Source organism: Monodelphis domestica, chromosome 1 (assembly GCF_027887165.1).
Source record: "Monodelphis domestica isolate mMonDom1 chromosome 1, mMonDom1.pri, whole genome shotgun sequence".
Lineage (NCBI taxonomy): Eukaryota > Metazoa > Chordata > Mammalia > Didelphimorphia > Didelphidae > Monodelphis > Monodelphis domestica.
In genome coordinates, this window is record NC_077227.1 from 216,126,075 (window position 1) to 216,142,062 (window position 15,988).

Here is a 15,988-nt window from a genome sequence, read left to right on the forward strand (position 1 = left end):
AATTAATGGCTAAGCATAAAGGGATAGAATTTTTCTTCTTTCAGTTCAAATAACAAAGTGTATAGAAGGTATGTGTATATGTTTGAGAGAGAAACAGAAAGAGAGAGAGAGAGAGAGAGAGAGAGAGAGGGAGAGGGAGAGGGAGAGGGAGAGGGAGAGGAAGAGATTATTACCAAAAATCAAATGCATAAAAACAATCTGACAATTACATTACAATTTAGCCAATTAATATGAAAAATCATAAGGCACTTTTAAAATAAAATCCTCCTCTTTTTGATTTTGTTAAAAATTATAATTTGCATACATTTTTAGTTAATTGGTATGTGATCTTTTAGATTGCTTATGTTCATGTGTACCTACATAGATGTATTTACATAGAAATATATCTGAGGAACAGGTATATTTCTTTTATGTTTTGTTTCATTTTAAATATTCATTCACATATAACAAAGGAGGTTAAACTATGTCAAGTAAGAATTAAAGACCAAAAACACAATAAACTGAAGTCCATGACTCCTTCTTGTTTGATGTCAACCAGGATAGAAATGTGAATAGAAAATTAGTGTTAGAGCTAAGAAGACCTGGGTCCAAATACTGTGTCTTACACAGAACAATTCTCTGACACTAGGCAAGTCATTAATACTTTGGGGCTGTAGGAATATGTCAAAGATTAAGAATTCCAGAGAAAGTACCAATCCATATTGATTTTTTTTTAAAAAGTGACCTTTCCTCAACCATGAATCCTCTTTACTAGTAAAACATAACTGGTAAATATAAATAGTCCCTACATCCTTCATGATTTCAGACTCTAAGTAAAATTTTAAAAGTTTTAGTCAGTAACCCAGATATTTGGCATCTGCTAGACAAAATATCTACAAACTTAAATAATTTTCCCTCTCCTTTGTGACTGAACAATCCTGTAAACTCAATTCTCTCCCTGAATTTACATTTTCTTTTACACCAAGGGACTACACACACACACACACACACACACAAGACATATTCCTTTCCAAAATATTCATATGTAGATGTGCTGATGTTTTTAATGTCACAGAATTTTAGTTGAGGCCAGAGTCCAAATTGCACCTAAAGGAATGACTATTGAAAAGCTAGCTTGTTTAATTTTCTATTATTTCATTTTTGACTGTAAATGAGAAAAAAAAACTATTCATTAACTATTATTTACAAAGAACTCTTCTAGAATCTTAGAATCCTCTTTTTTCTGGTTGGGGTCCTAAGCATCTGTTTCCAGCAAATTAAATTTGAAGGTCTCAGCCCTTCTTGGTGCTAGTTCATAGATACTTATGGCACAACCCAGAAGCTTGAAACATTTGAAAATACCTGCCATAAAACCTCCACCACTATGGCCCTTAGTACCTAACCTATACTTTCTTAATTATTTTAATTCATTATGCTTGGAACAAACATACATCTTCTTTCATTCCTCTTCCTTAATTAATTTCTTTGGTTTTGTTTTTCCAGATAACCTATCAGTACATTTTCAATAATCATTTTCTGACATCAGTCTACCTAATAATTTTTTATATTACTTATTTTAATTTTTAATAAAGTCCAGATCAAATGCCAGCTCCTTCACTTCTTTTTCTTTATCATCTAATATGATAATAACTCTACTGTCAGATTTCATATAGGACTTTTAAAAATATTGTTGTATTTTGTTTTTACAACTTACATTATGTTTTTACTTTTTGTTTTACATCAAAAATATTTATAGATTGTTGACATTCTATGATAGATATCCTGTAACAAAACAGAATGAGTAGCAAAACAGAAAATATACTACATCCTATAGTGCATACCACATTTCATATCTATAGCTCTCTCTACCTCCGTGTTTAATTGTCTTTTGACAGACTTATTTTCTCACTTGCTAACCTACTTCCCAATACACTAAAAAAAAAGAGAAAAGCAAAACAAATTGCTCATTTCAGATTTACTTTATAAGATAGCAAAAATACCCTTTTTTGTCTGTATATGAAAATAAATATCTTATTCTGTAACCTAGATCTATCCCTTCTCTGCTGTATATAACTGGAACTCTTAAGTGGCCAGTGCAGAATCATGGACAGTCATAGTATACAGCCTTCAAAATCTGACACTATCGTTGTTACTGTACAAATTGTTCTACTGGTTATACAAATATTCTTCATCAGTTTATAAATGTTTTCAATTTTTAATTTTTATACCATTTATATTACAGTATATGTTGTTCCTTCCTCTTATTTTGCTTGCTTCATTCAGTATACATTCTTCTAAGTCCATGCCTCTTTGAAATCATTCATTTCCCTATTTCCTATGGTATTATAGTATTCTATCTCATTCACATATGACAATTTATTCAGCCATTCTTCAATTGATAAACATACCTTTAGTTTCCAGTTTTTTACCTCCACAAAAAAGAATAACAATAAATCTCACATATATGCAAATATGTTTGTAAACACAAATGTATGTATATACATATGCTAGGTTCTATAGCCAAAAATGATCAAAGAAAGAAAAAAAAAGCCATGCACACACACACACATATTTTTATGGGTAGAGCTATAGACCTAGCAGTGGCATAGTCCAAGGTCATATAATATTTAGTAACTTTTTTTTGGTCTAATTCCAAGTTACTTTCCAGAATGGTTAGACTCATTCACAGGTCTGCCAATAGTGTATCAATATACCTCTTTTCCCACAGTCCCTCCAACATGCCATTTTTTTTTACTTTTTTCAATCTGATATATGTGGGATAGAATCTCAGATTTGCTTTAATTTGCATTTCTCTAATTAATAATGATTTAGAGTTTTTCTATATGGCTATAGATAGTCTGGTTTTCTTCCCTAAATGACTTGTGTCATCATAAACTTGAATTGGCTACTTATATATCTTAAAAATGAGATTTTTTTCCCAGAGAAATGTGCTATAAAGACTTTTCACAGTTAGTTATTCTTTTTTAATCTTTACTACATTGGTTTGTGCAAAAACATTTAAATTTTATATAATCAAAATTATTTATTTTATCTTCTGTGACCTTTTCTATCCCAAGTTTGTTCATGAAGTTTTCCTCTATCTGGTGGGTAATCTTGTCCATGTTTCCCTAAGTTGTTTATTACATGACCTCTTGTGTCTAGGTCACATATCCATTTGGAGCTTCTTGGTATGAGGTGAAAAGTGTTGTTTAAATCTAATTTTTTTTTACATATTTCTTTCCAAATTTCCTAGTATGTTTTGTCACATAATGAGTCCTTTTCCTAGTAATGGATATGTCAGATAGAATACTGGGGTACTAGACATATTTCCTATTTGTTTTGTACTCAATCTGTTCCAATGATCAATACTTCGTAACCAGTACCAAATTCCCTGGAGAATTATTGCTTTGTTCTATACTTTGCTATCTGGCATTGCTAATCCCTCTTTATTCGCACTCTTTTCATTATTTCCCATGAGATTTTTGAATGTTTTTGCTTCCATCTGACTGGATTTTTAAAAATTCTCTAATGCAGTTGTCATGTCATCTTATGTATTATCTATGTTTGTGTCTTATGATCCTACTAGATTTTAAGGTTCAGGATATCAAGGACCTTGTTTTATCTAAACTCTTTAACTTTCTCAACATTAACTCAATACTCTATACACAGCAGAAACTTAACAAATGTTGGTTAGAGTTTTGAATTTGTTAACTTAAAAATATATAAAACTGTTACCTTTGTTGTTTTGTTTTATAATACATTCAATTTTGAAAATGCCCCTCCTTTCTTCCCCTATTCAATGAAGGTTTCCTTAAAAAATAATTCAGTCAAATCAACCAATAGGTCACTTGTGTCTGCCAGTAAAAGCATTTCTATATTCCATATCCATGGTCCCCCATGTATCTAATTTAAGGAAGGAGATAAATTTCCTCATCTCATCTCCATACTCTATGGCTTTCTTGCTTGCATTCTGGTCCAATGAAGGATAGAGTTCAGATAAGTAGCCATGAATAAGAGTTCCTGGACTGGAATTAGGAATAGTTATCCTCCTGAGTTCAAATCTGACCTCAGATGCTCTTAGATAACTATGTGATCCTGGGCAAGTCACTTCACCATGTTTGCCTCAGATTTTTCATCTTTTAAATGAGCTAAAGAAGGAAATGGCAAATCATTACAATGTCCTTGTCAAGAATCCGCAAATGGAGTCATGAAGAGTATGATTGACTGAAAAATGATTAAACAACTATAGGATCTTAGCTATACTCCCATTACTTAACATAAAATTCTATTACTAAATAGATTTTGTTTTTTGCTTTTGTATTTACCAAACAGGAAATTCAAAATGTAGTTTAGAACATTGAAAATGATTGGAAATAAGAGTTAAAAGCAGTACTGATAATTAACTGAAGGCCAGCCTCGGCCATTATGTGGCAAGTGAAAATGACTTTAATAGCCTCTGGTGATGCTTTGAAATTATTTATTTTTTTTAATTTCCCACTTGTCCCTAGCTTAAACAGAGCTTCCTGGTTCTGGGTGGGTAGGAAGTAGCACATGAGAGATTATTTTCACACTGCCTTCCACCTGGTTAAAAAAAATCAGGAAACAGCATGAGAGCGCCTGGGCAAGTGTTATTTCCTATATAAACATCTGCTGCTACCTGCTGTTTAAGGGAAAGATTGATAGTCTGCAGCAGCCTTGGAATTTAAAACTGGGATGAGGCATTCCCAGAAGAAATGGTGGGGAGGATGACTGAGAGGAGGCATATGTATGAATATGAATATGTATGTGCCTGGATATTCGTGAATATAGTTTAGATTCATTCTGTTTCTAGAAATCTGAAACTGATTTCTCTCTCATGCTTAGACCCTAGCTCCTAGCCTCAGAAACTGATTCTTTTCAAAGCAAACATGCAAGGGACACTTGGTTTTTCTTTCTTAGGCCCACCTTCCATTAATAAAATGGTATTAGTTTTTATTAGATTTTATTAGGAAGATACTATCTACATCTTCCTAAAGATAATTTGGGAAAGTGTCAAAGAAGAGCAAGAAAAATCTGCAGCATATGCCAAATATATATTGTATTGTAGGTTGGATATTTATTCTCTTAAATTTTTCTCTGATTAATTTTTCCCCATTTTTGAATTAAATTCTATCAGTAATATAATAAAAAAATAAATAAGAATAATAGTTCATGTTTATATCTTCTTATAGAGATTTACAGAGCCTTTTCCTTTCAACCAACTTTTGAGTCAAGTAGTAACACAGCTATTTTACCCACATGAGAAATGAGGATAGGAAGACTCAGATCAATTACACAATAGCCTGCAAAAATGTGACTGGGTTTTTAATTCAGGTCCCCTTGTTTCCACAGTTATGTTTTCTCTATTTTAAGAAATTTCTTTATTCCTACCTGAAAAGTAAGATTCAAATTGTTGAGTTTGTTTGTCAGTCGTGTCTGACTTTTCATGACCCATTTTGGGGTTTTCTTGGCAAAGATATTGAAAATAGTTCAAAAGGAGAAATGGAAATAGTGTTAAACCATAACCTGTAATCCAAAGTCTCATGGCATTCCAACCTCAATCTAAATTCCTGGGTTAAGAAGGACGACGAAAGATTATTCCCTCACTGTTTGAATTCATTTTCTTTATCTGTACTCTTAAAAGGAGAATATTGTGGCATAAATGGCTCATATCTACTTTTCCTCTACTGGTAGCTTTTCCAAAGGTACTTGTAAGAAAGAGATGGGGAACTGGGAGACCAGCTTTAGGATCATGATAGAGGTATAGACTTTAACCTCTTTTCCCACTCCCTTTGAAATTTGCCCTCTAGATAGGTTTTTTTCATGGGTTTGTGATCACATCTAATTAGGACTCCGTTTAAGTAAAAAAAAAATTAAATTCCTTATGATGGTTTAGTAAGAACACAATAAAATTGCTGAAAGACAAATAAAATATGACATACCCAAACAATTTTTACATGCAAGAATCAGTGAGGGGGTTGATTCATCTAGCAGTTGCTGTTTTATCTCACCCTTCACTTTCTCTTCCTTTGATTGGCATGTGTCCTCATTTCCCCCCAACTTGATCTGATCCTGCTGGTTATATGGTATCTCTGTCTAACTTAAAGATAAACGATAATCACTGCAAATTCCCTATCTAGATCAGCATGATTTTTCTGAGCACTTTCACAATAGCTAGATTTACTTAAAAGTCAGATATACTTCCATCTTCACTGAATTAATAGCCACAACATAAAACTGAAATGATACAATGTCTGGGACACAGACAACAGTTCTTGCCACAATCTGAGGACTTGCACAAATTGATTTTTTAACAGTAAGAATTCATACTCATGCTGGCATCTCTTGTTAGAGCACTTATAGTTGCTACTTCCTTTGTCCTTCCTATAAAAGCCTTGGAATTCAGGTCAACTGTTTTCTTTGGGACATGATATCCATGAGATTGCCATGTTGTGATTATCTAGATAAAGAAGGGCCATCAGTTTAGGGATGGTGTGATTTCTCTACAATACTGACATAAATTTCATACTTTTGAACTCCTTAAACCTGAAAAAATAAGCAGGCCTCCCTATTTTCATCTCCTTTACTCATCAAAAGTAAAAAGCAAAGAAAAAAGAAAAAAATGAATCTCACTATTACTAAAAATATGAAGATATATCATATTTTTAATGTTTCAGAATCTAGATATTATTTGTTACCTGTTTTATGTAGGACACTGTGCTAGATATTTTCGTGTCAATTGTAAAGGAAATTACATACCATATAAAACAGCCACAATATTGTCAAATACTATACTTACATCAAAGAAAAAAACAGGTTCAAATCATGCCTTCTTGTTTGTTAGTCAAAGATAAGTTATCTAATCCATCTACTTATTTGTAAATGGGGAATGATACTTGCAACATCTCACATATATTGGTTGTGAGGTTCAATAAGAAAACAGAGAACTAAAATAATAGTGAATTTATATATATAGTGTTTTGCAAAGCACTATATCAATGTCTTTATTATCTCTACTTTTCCTTTATAAACTATTTCCACAAATTATGGAAATATATATTACATCTAGCCCATTGACTTATATTTAAGTAGTAGGGAACTCTAGAAATCAATCAACAAGCATTTAGTAAGCATCAATTCTTAATCCTTGCAATGAAGTTTCTGATGTTTTCCCTCCACTGAAACTACCAGTGTTCTAAAATTCTCAATCCTCATTCTCCTAGATGTCTCTGTAGACTTTGACACTTGATTTCCCTCTCCTCCTTAACATTCTCTTCTCTCTAGGTTTTTAGGATACCACTCCTTCCTATTTCTCTTCTTACCTCTGTGACTATTCCTCTTCTCTCTCCTTTCCTACATCCTCACCCAGCTCACATATTCTTCCCTTAAATAAGTGTCTCTCAGTGTTTTGTGCTAGACCCACTGTCTTCTCCCACTATAACACTTCACTTGGTGATCACATCAGCTTTCAGGGATTTAATTACATACAGCCTCTGTGCTGATGATTCCAAAATCTACTTATCCTGTCCTTCAGCCTCTCCATCTCTCCAACTGCCTTTCAGTCTTGTCTTAAACTGGATATCTACCAGATACCTTAAACTAAAAATATCCAAAAGAGAACTCATTCTATTTCTCCTAATCCTTCCCCATTCCTAACTTCCTTATTACTGCAGAGGAATTACTCCATTAGCCTCAAATTCCTATTCTTCCAGCATTGTAACCTAGCAGTTATCCTCAATTTCTCACCATCTCTGGCCCAAACCCAGCTTCCCCCCAATGCAATCTATTGCCAAGGATTGTCTGTTTCACCATATCTCATTTATACTGCCTTCTCTCCTCTGATGCTACCATCACTCTAATTTAGGCACTGATCACCTCATGCCTGGACTGTGACAATAGCCTGTTGGCAGGTTGACCTCACTCTAGTCTCTTCTCACTACAATCCATACTCTAGTCAGTCATCAAAGTGATTTTTCCTAAACAGATCTGACATCACTCCCCTACTCAATGAATTCCAATGGTTCTCTATCACTTTCAGGTTCAAATACAAAATGCCATGTTTGGCATTTGAAATCCTTCATAGCCTAGCCAGTCCTACCTTCCCAATCTTTTTACACATTATATAATATACCTTTTCACTTTGCCCCTTGTGCCCCTGCACCCATCACAGATACCCAGTACACCTCAGTCCAGTAAAACTGACTTCCTGGTGTCTCCCTAAATAAAACAATCCATTGACTTGTAGAATTTCATGTCCCCCATGCCTGGAATGTTCTGCCTCCTCAATTCCAGGTACCGACTTCCCTGGCTTTCCTTATATCCCAAATAAAATTCCATCTATTATAAGAAGCCATTCTGAAACCTTCTTACTTCTAGTGCTTTTTTTTCTTTTAAATATTTCCTACTCAATTTTTATATAGCTTGCTTTGCATGTATTTATTTGCATGTTGTCACCCCTATTGTTCCTCACAGGAAAAGGACTGTTTTAGATTCTTTTTGTATCCCCAGTGCTTAGCACAGTGCCTGGCATTTATTAGTCACTTAATAAATATTTGTTAATTAAGCTATATTGTTCCTAATGAAACAAAAAGATAAAATACACCTGATTTTCTTCTTCTCCTTCGTTTATGTGTACAGATGGCATTCTAAGGGTTAGAAGGGGAAAATATGAACATCAGAAAAGCTTTGTTTAATTCAGAACAGAATCAGAGTCTGTGGAATAATTTCTTGATTCCAAAAACTACAGAAATGTAAACTATTAGAACCAGGGAAGTTTAAAGATATATGAGATTTAGCTTAACATAAATCTAACAAAAATAAAACTCACATAATCCATTAACTCAAAATAAATATATTTAAATTTTCTTTTTTCCTGTATCATTCCTTTCTTGATCTCCCCTCAAAAAATAAAATGTTGTATAAAATGAATTTATCCATCAATTACATTTATATTTTCTATGTAACTCAAATAAGAAAAATCAATTTTATGATATCCAAATGATTATTTCCTCCCAGACTTTCAAACAAATAACTTATATTCACCTCATGGATATACCATCAATCTGTTATGTGTGAATGACACACTATTCTTTCCTGTTCTGGTCCAAATCTTTCATTTCCTGAAAACCAGATTACTTAAATGTAACAAGCAGATGGTCAGAGTCCAATACACTGATGGCATTTGTTTTATCATGAAATTGGGTCTTTGAATTTCTGGGCAACAGTTGATGTGTTAGTAAACATATTCTCTACACTATATTCCACTTCAGGTGTTTAGGCCAATGGCCTTCTTTCTTTCCCTTAAGTAAATTGCTTAGTCTCAAAGTTGTTGAGAAAACATTTAAGTTATTAAGTGATTCCATTTGGAAAGCAATCATATTAATTAGAATGGAAAATTCATATTATGAACTTGTCATATTAGCTAGTTAAGTCCAGGCTTTTTTTCCCCCCTGGAGCTATTATTTTCAAGAATTTAAAAGAATAAAAGAAATGTTTTTTGTTTTGTTTTGTTTCCCAATTTGTCACAATTCTTACCTTCACCTCTTCTACCACCATCTTCAAGTGCCACATTCTCCAAGCTGCCAAAGGGCATCTTTCTTTTCAGTAGTATAACAACAAGATCATCATAAGTGAGGAATTGGATACATCTGATCTTTATTTCCTTTCCTTTCCCTCTTTCAAATACAAAAATTTAATTGGACATTTATGTCCATTTAGTCACAATAGAAGAAGGAGCTCAAAAACAAGTAGGATTCACTCCAGTACTCTTGTCCAAAACATAAGGGATCACCAGAATATCTTTTTTTAATGGTCTATTTTATATCATAGTACAATGCAGAAAATATAGTTACATTCTTTCAACATTGAATGGATTTTATAGACACAGGTGTTACTATGTCAAGAAAAGATTTAAAACAAACAAAAAGCATTTTTCAAGAGACTAAGTATCTTCTTAGTTCAACAGGTGAAAGACCACTAATGTCTTAATTTCCAGATTGGTCATAGCAGTTCAAGAAAACCAGTTATGATGGCATGAGAGGATTTGTGATCCACACTGGTGGAGGGAGCCATCCCCCATTTGAAATGATGGACTTTTATAGCATGGAAGCAAATATAGGGAATCTAAATCTGTGTGTGTAAATGTATGATATATGCATATATGTATATGTACATATATATACATATATAATAAACACGCACATAATTCTTGAATTTGGAATTTAATTTTATTCCCATTAACTTTTCTGACCTCAACATACTCTTTGTTGTTGTTTAGTCATTTCGGGGATGTCTAACTCTTCAGGATCCCATTTGGCATTTTCTTAACAGAGGTAGTGGACTGGTTTTCCATTTACTACTCCAGTTCATTTTACAGATGAAAAAATTGTAAACAACAGGGTTAAATGACTTCACCAGAGTCACACAGCTAGTAAGTGGCTGAGACTGGGGTTTGAATTTGTCTTCCAGATTCCAGACCCAGCACTTTATCCTTTCATGTGGAACAGAAACAAATGCTGATCCATTACTTAACTACATCCTGTCCAGATTACCAATTTCCCTTCTGACATACCTCTTCTACCCATTTAAACCTTTTTGTTCTTTAAAGGCTCACTTCATATGTCAACTCTATGAAGTCTCCCTTGATCTTCTAGATGAAAAGTGATAATTTATAATGATATTGTGCACCTCTCTTTTACCCTTTCCAATCTCTCATCAAATACTTGTCCTACTCCTTCCCCACATTCTATTAAAAACTTCTTGAGACCCCCAAAATAGTTTCTCTTCTTTGTATCTCTAGTACATAGTACACTATTTTTCACAAAGCTATTCCTTAATAAATAATTTAATTTTTAAATGAGAATAAATTTACCGATCTGGCAAGACTCACAAGTCAACCTCACTTGTTATGAAGGTCATATCACTTGGCATTATACCCAAAGGCATATTAGATTAGGTGCTATTCATTGGTCATTCATTGTAAAACCCAAGTATGTAGATTATCATTAGCCATTTATCTTTAACTATTTAAACTGTAAAATTTTATTGTGTCCAAAGAACTCCAAAATTTTTTTAGCAACTTAGGAGCCACTTCCTATGTGAAAAACTTTTATTCTCTTGGAAAACTTAGCTCTTCCTCCCAAAAATCATTTTGTATTTTTTTATATTATGAAATTTACTATCCAATTCAACAAAACAGTATTAAATACCAGCTATGGGCTAGCAATAAGGATATAAAAATAAAAGAGCTAGTCCCTACTCTAAAAGAACTTATAATCTACTGGGGAGATACAATACAAAGAGAGATAAATAATATGTATAGTTGGAAGTGGGTGTTAATAACTGGAGGAAACCTTCAAAACCTCTTTAGGAATAGTACTTGAGTAAAGCCTTGAAGGTTCCTATGAAATGTCAAAGCAGCTCGGTGATTCAATGAGTAGAGTACTGGGTTTGGAGTCAGGAAGACTCATCTTCATGAATTTAAATCTGGCTTCAGACACTTATTAGTTCTGTGGCCCTGGAAAAGTCACTTAACCCTATTTGCCTTTGTTTCCCATCTGTCAAATGAGTTGGCAAAGGAACGCAAATGGCATATGAAAAGTCAGACACAATTATAAACAACTGAACATAGAAAGTAAAGCATGAAAATGAAGAAAGGCATACTGAGCATGGAGTCAACTTTTTTTCTGTATTCCAAAATTTTTATTTTCCCAACTACATGTAATGATAAATTTCAACATGTTTTCTGAAATTATAAGATCCAAATTGTCTCCCTTCCTCCCTTCCCTCCCCTCTCTCAGAGATGGTAAGCAATTTGTTCTGGGTTATACATATATTCATATATCATCAAAACATATTTCTTTTTTGGTCATTTTTGTAAGAGAATCATCAAATAAAACCAAATTCCCAAATTAAAAACATAAATAAAATAGTATGAAAATAGTATGCTTTGATCTGCATCTAGCTCTAACAGTTCTTTCTCTGGAGGTGGATAGCATTCTTTGTCAAAAATCCTTCAGAATTGTCCTGGATCATTGTTAATGCTCAAAATTGCTAAGTCTTTCACAATTGATCATCATATGATATTGCTGTTACTGTATGTGGTGTTCTTCCAGTTTTTTTTATTTTGCTCTGCATAAGTTCATATTGACCTTTCTGAAATTGTCCTGCTTATTATTTCTTATAACACAATAGTATTTCATCCCAAAATATACCACAATTTCTTCAGACATTCCCCATTTGATGTATATCTCCTCGGTTTTCAATTCTTTGTCACCACAAAAAGAATAGCTATAAATATTTTGGTACAAGTAGACCCTTCCCCTTTTTATGATGTCTTTGGGATACAGATCCAGTTTTGATATTACAGAAATCAAAGGATATGCACAGTTTTAAAGCCCTTTGGGCATTGTTCCCAATTTCCTTCCTATTTTGGATTGAATTTTACAATTTATTTATTAAATTTTTTTAATTATTTAATTATTTAAATTTATTGACAAAATCAACTTACAACTTCACCAATAATACATGTGTATGTGATCAGTTTCTGAAAAGGCGTGGAAGCAGAGAGTGAAATGATCTGTATGGTGAACATTAAGTTGGCCACTTTGGACTGGAAAGGATCGTGTATTTTGTCTGTGTTATTTGCCCCACCTCCTGCCCCCATAATGAAGCTTCTTAAGACCTGTAATTTCTTTTTCATTTTTGCCTTTACCTTCATTTTGCATAATGCCAAACACATAGAAAGATCATATATGCATAATGAGCAAAAAATCAGGTGAATTTTCCCAGATAAATATAAGTGGTGGTTTCATAATAGTAATACCCAGATAAACTTGCTGAAAATTCCAATTCACTCTAGTGAGCATTGATCAAACTCCTACTGTCTTCCAGGCATTTTGCCATGTGCCAAATAAGGTTATCTCAATTGTCTGAAAAAAAATTTCCCAAATTCCTAGTAAATAAATAAAAATTAAAGAAATTCCAATGTTCCACTTAACATTTATCAGCTCAGCAAAGCTGACAAATAGGAAGTGACAAAAGTTGGGTGTATTTATGAAAAATAGGTACATTAATGTTCAGTTGGTAGAGTTGTGCTTTGGTATTGCCATTCTGGAAAATAGTTTGGAACCATGCTCCAAAAGTTACTAAACTGTAATTGCTTTTGACCCACAACACCCAAAGAGAAAAAAAGAAAGAAGAAAATCTCCTATATCAACAAATATATTGATGGTGCTCATTTTGTAGTAGTAAAGAACTAGAAAATAAAGAGGTGTCCATGAACTGAAGAATGATATTTTGCAGAAATATGTTGTAGAATATTATTTTGCTATAAGAGAGAAAGAAAAAGATGGTTTCAGAGAAACCTTGAAAGACCTGATGAACTGATACAGAGTGAAGTGAGCAAAACCAGAACAATGTATATCATATTACAAAAATGAATAGTTGGTAAAACTTGGAAGACTCTGATTAATGCATTTGTCAATTATAATTCCAGAAGATCAATGATGAAGAATCTCTTTTGAAAAAGACTGATAGACAGAATGAGAATTTTTTTTGGACATGGACAACATGGAAATGCTTTACTTTACAATTTTTTGTTGAGAAGGTTTTGTATTTTTTCCATGTAGGAAGTGGAAGAGACAAGAAAAATTGCTTAATCTTAATAAACAAACAAAAAAAGATTAAAAACTATTTAATGACCTTAGTAAAGAGGCAGAATAGAAACGTGTATGATTTCAAAGCCAGAGGGACCATAAATTCAAGTCCAGCCTCTGTAGAGCCACAAAAAGTCAGACAGGACTGAAATGACTGAACAAGGAAAATGTGAGTCTTGTATGAAGGAAGATAATGCCATTCTCCAGACAGAAGAACTACAGATGTTTTATAGAGATATAAAAATTGAAACAATATGAGGCAGCATATGTAAAATTTAGAATTGCTGGGAAATCTTAGCTGTAGATTCCTCCATAGCTTTAAGTATGAACAGTTTTATTTAATCAGAGAGTCTGCCAAAGAGTATTAAAAAGAAAAACTCATTTTCTTCAAGTGCTTTATTTATCTTTAATAGAACCTTCATCACCCTGGTGTTGTAAATTTGGAGTGTATGTTTGAGACGCCTGAAAGAGTGTTTGTTGTTATGGAAAAACTCCATGGAGACATGCTGGAGATGATCTTGTCAAGTGAAAAGGGCAGGTTGCCAGAGCACATAACGAAGTTTTTAATTACCCAGGTAAGGAATCAATTAAAGATGTACAAAAATAATATTTAATATCAAATGTTATCCCTGTTTATATTTCTTAGCCTTATTTTAGGCCCTTCCCCCAAAGTCTACACTATAAAATAAATGTGAAGTGATTTATTATTTTTATGATATTACAAAATTATCGAAGAGCTTGAACTATGCTATCTAGAAGTTACTATAGTTTGCTGTTACATATTTTGGAATCTGGTAAAAGCCTAAGGTGGGATAGGCAAAATTTAGTTCTCTCAAGATGAAATTAATGTTTCTGTCGGCTGTTTGAACTATTAACGAACTTTCCTATGACATTTTATGCCACGATCACTCTCTAGTCTTGGTAACCAGAAAAACACCACAATATATTCTTTCTGCCTTCAACTCCAAACAAATAATATATGAGATATACATATTATATAATGCATGCATAGGTATACCTAATTTTAATATTATATTTCACTCTTCAGAGTATGAAGAGAGGACTACCTGGTTCAGATTACTACAATGATCTGAGTACTGGCTTAACATTTTGAGTATAATTTACATTTGTGTAAAAAAAAAAACAAACCTCTATAAAATGGAATTCTCTGCTGGTTTTTCTTCTTGACAGATACTTGTTGCCTTGAGGCATCTTCATTTTAAAAATGTTGTTCACTGTGATCTTAAACCAGAAAATGTATTATTAGCATCCGCTGATCCTTTCCCACAGGTGAGTATGAGATACTTCTTGGTAAAATACCAGACCCTCTCTACCATTTATAATGTGTTTTTTCACCTCTTTCTCAAACCATTTACTTAATTGCAGTTTTCTAAGCCACATTTTCATCTATTAATTGTCCTATTAATTTTAGCATCAAACACATAGTGGGCACTTAAAACTTTTCTTGATTGTTGATTAATATGACATTTGTGATATTCCTTCTGCATTTGAAAGCATCAGCACTACATTTCTTTAATATAACTACTGTCGATTCCTTGTTCCTTTGTTTGTCTCATTTGACTTTCTGTAATTTCTAATTCTGTGGTTTCTACTCAAGAATAATCAGTCCTGTGTTAATTCAAATCAATTCAATTCAATAAGTCTATATTTATCATCTCTTATGTACCAGACATTGTCCTAGACATGCCAAGAACATAAAAACATAAAGGAGATATGATTCCTTTCATCGAAGAACTTTAATTCTACTGAGTACATGAAACTGGCTTAATAATAAATGTAAAATATAAAATAAATACAAAATAATTTAGGGCACTGTTGGGTAAAGCCAGAAGGTTCTGGAACTAAGCCTTGAAAGGGTTGCAAGAGATGAAGGTAAAGAGTAAAGAGAAAGCATTCCAGCAATGGGGGGAAGGAGAGACCTGTGTAAAGGCACAATATAAGAATATATGTCACATTGAGAGTCAGAAGACTTGTTTGGCTGGAACATTAAATATGTAAAAAGGATTAAGTGTAATCAGCCTAGAGTATAAGCTACAGCTAGATTACAAAGATGTCTAAATACCAGATAAAGGAGTTTACATGTTATCTTGGCTTCAATGAGGGAGATGTTGAACTCTTTCAGCAAGAGATTGGGCTGGTCAGACCTATGCTTTCAGATCACTTTGGCAGCAACCAATAATTAAAATACTAGACTGAAACGAATGTAGATGTGTGAATATTTATAAATGGACTCATATTCTTAGTAATCTCAACTAATTAATTACAAAACCAGTCAATAAGCATGTATTTTATTTGCTAGGTTTAGGGCCAAGTGC

The 15,988-nt window shown here is 33.1% G+C and overlaps 1 protein-coding gene across 5 annotated transcripts in view; it reads left to right on the forward strand.

Annotated features, from left to right (window-relative positions):
- PRKD1 (protein kinase D1) overlaps positions 1 to 15,988 on the forward strand; it is a 415,044-nt gene that overhangs the window by 372,412 nt on the left and 26,644 nt on the right. For all 5 annotated transcript variants that reach the window (XM_001364580.4, XM_001364651.4, XM_056810441.1 and 2 more), the window contains 2 exons: positions 14,066 to 14,227; positions 14,844 to 14,942. In XM_001364580.4, coding sequence (XP_001364617.1) covers positions 14,066 to 14,227; positions 14,844 to 14,942 — 261 coding nt within the window. The remainder of the gene's footprint in view (positions 1 to 14,065; positions 14,228 to 14,843; positions 14,943 to 15,988) is intronic.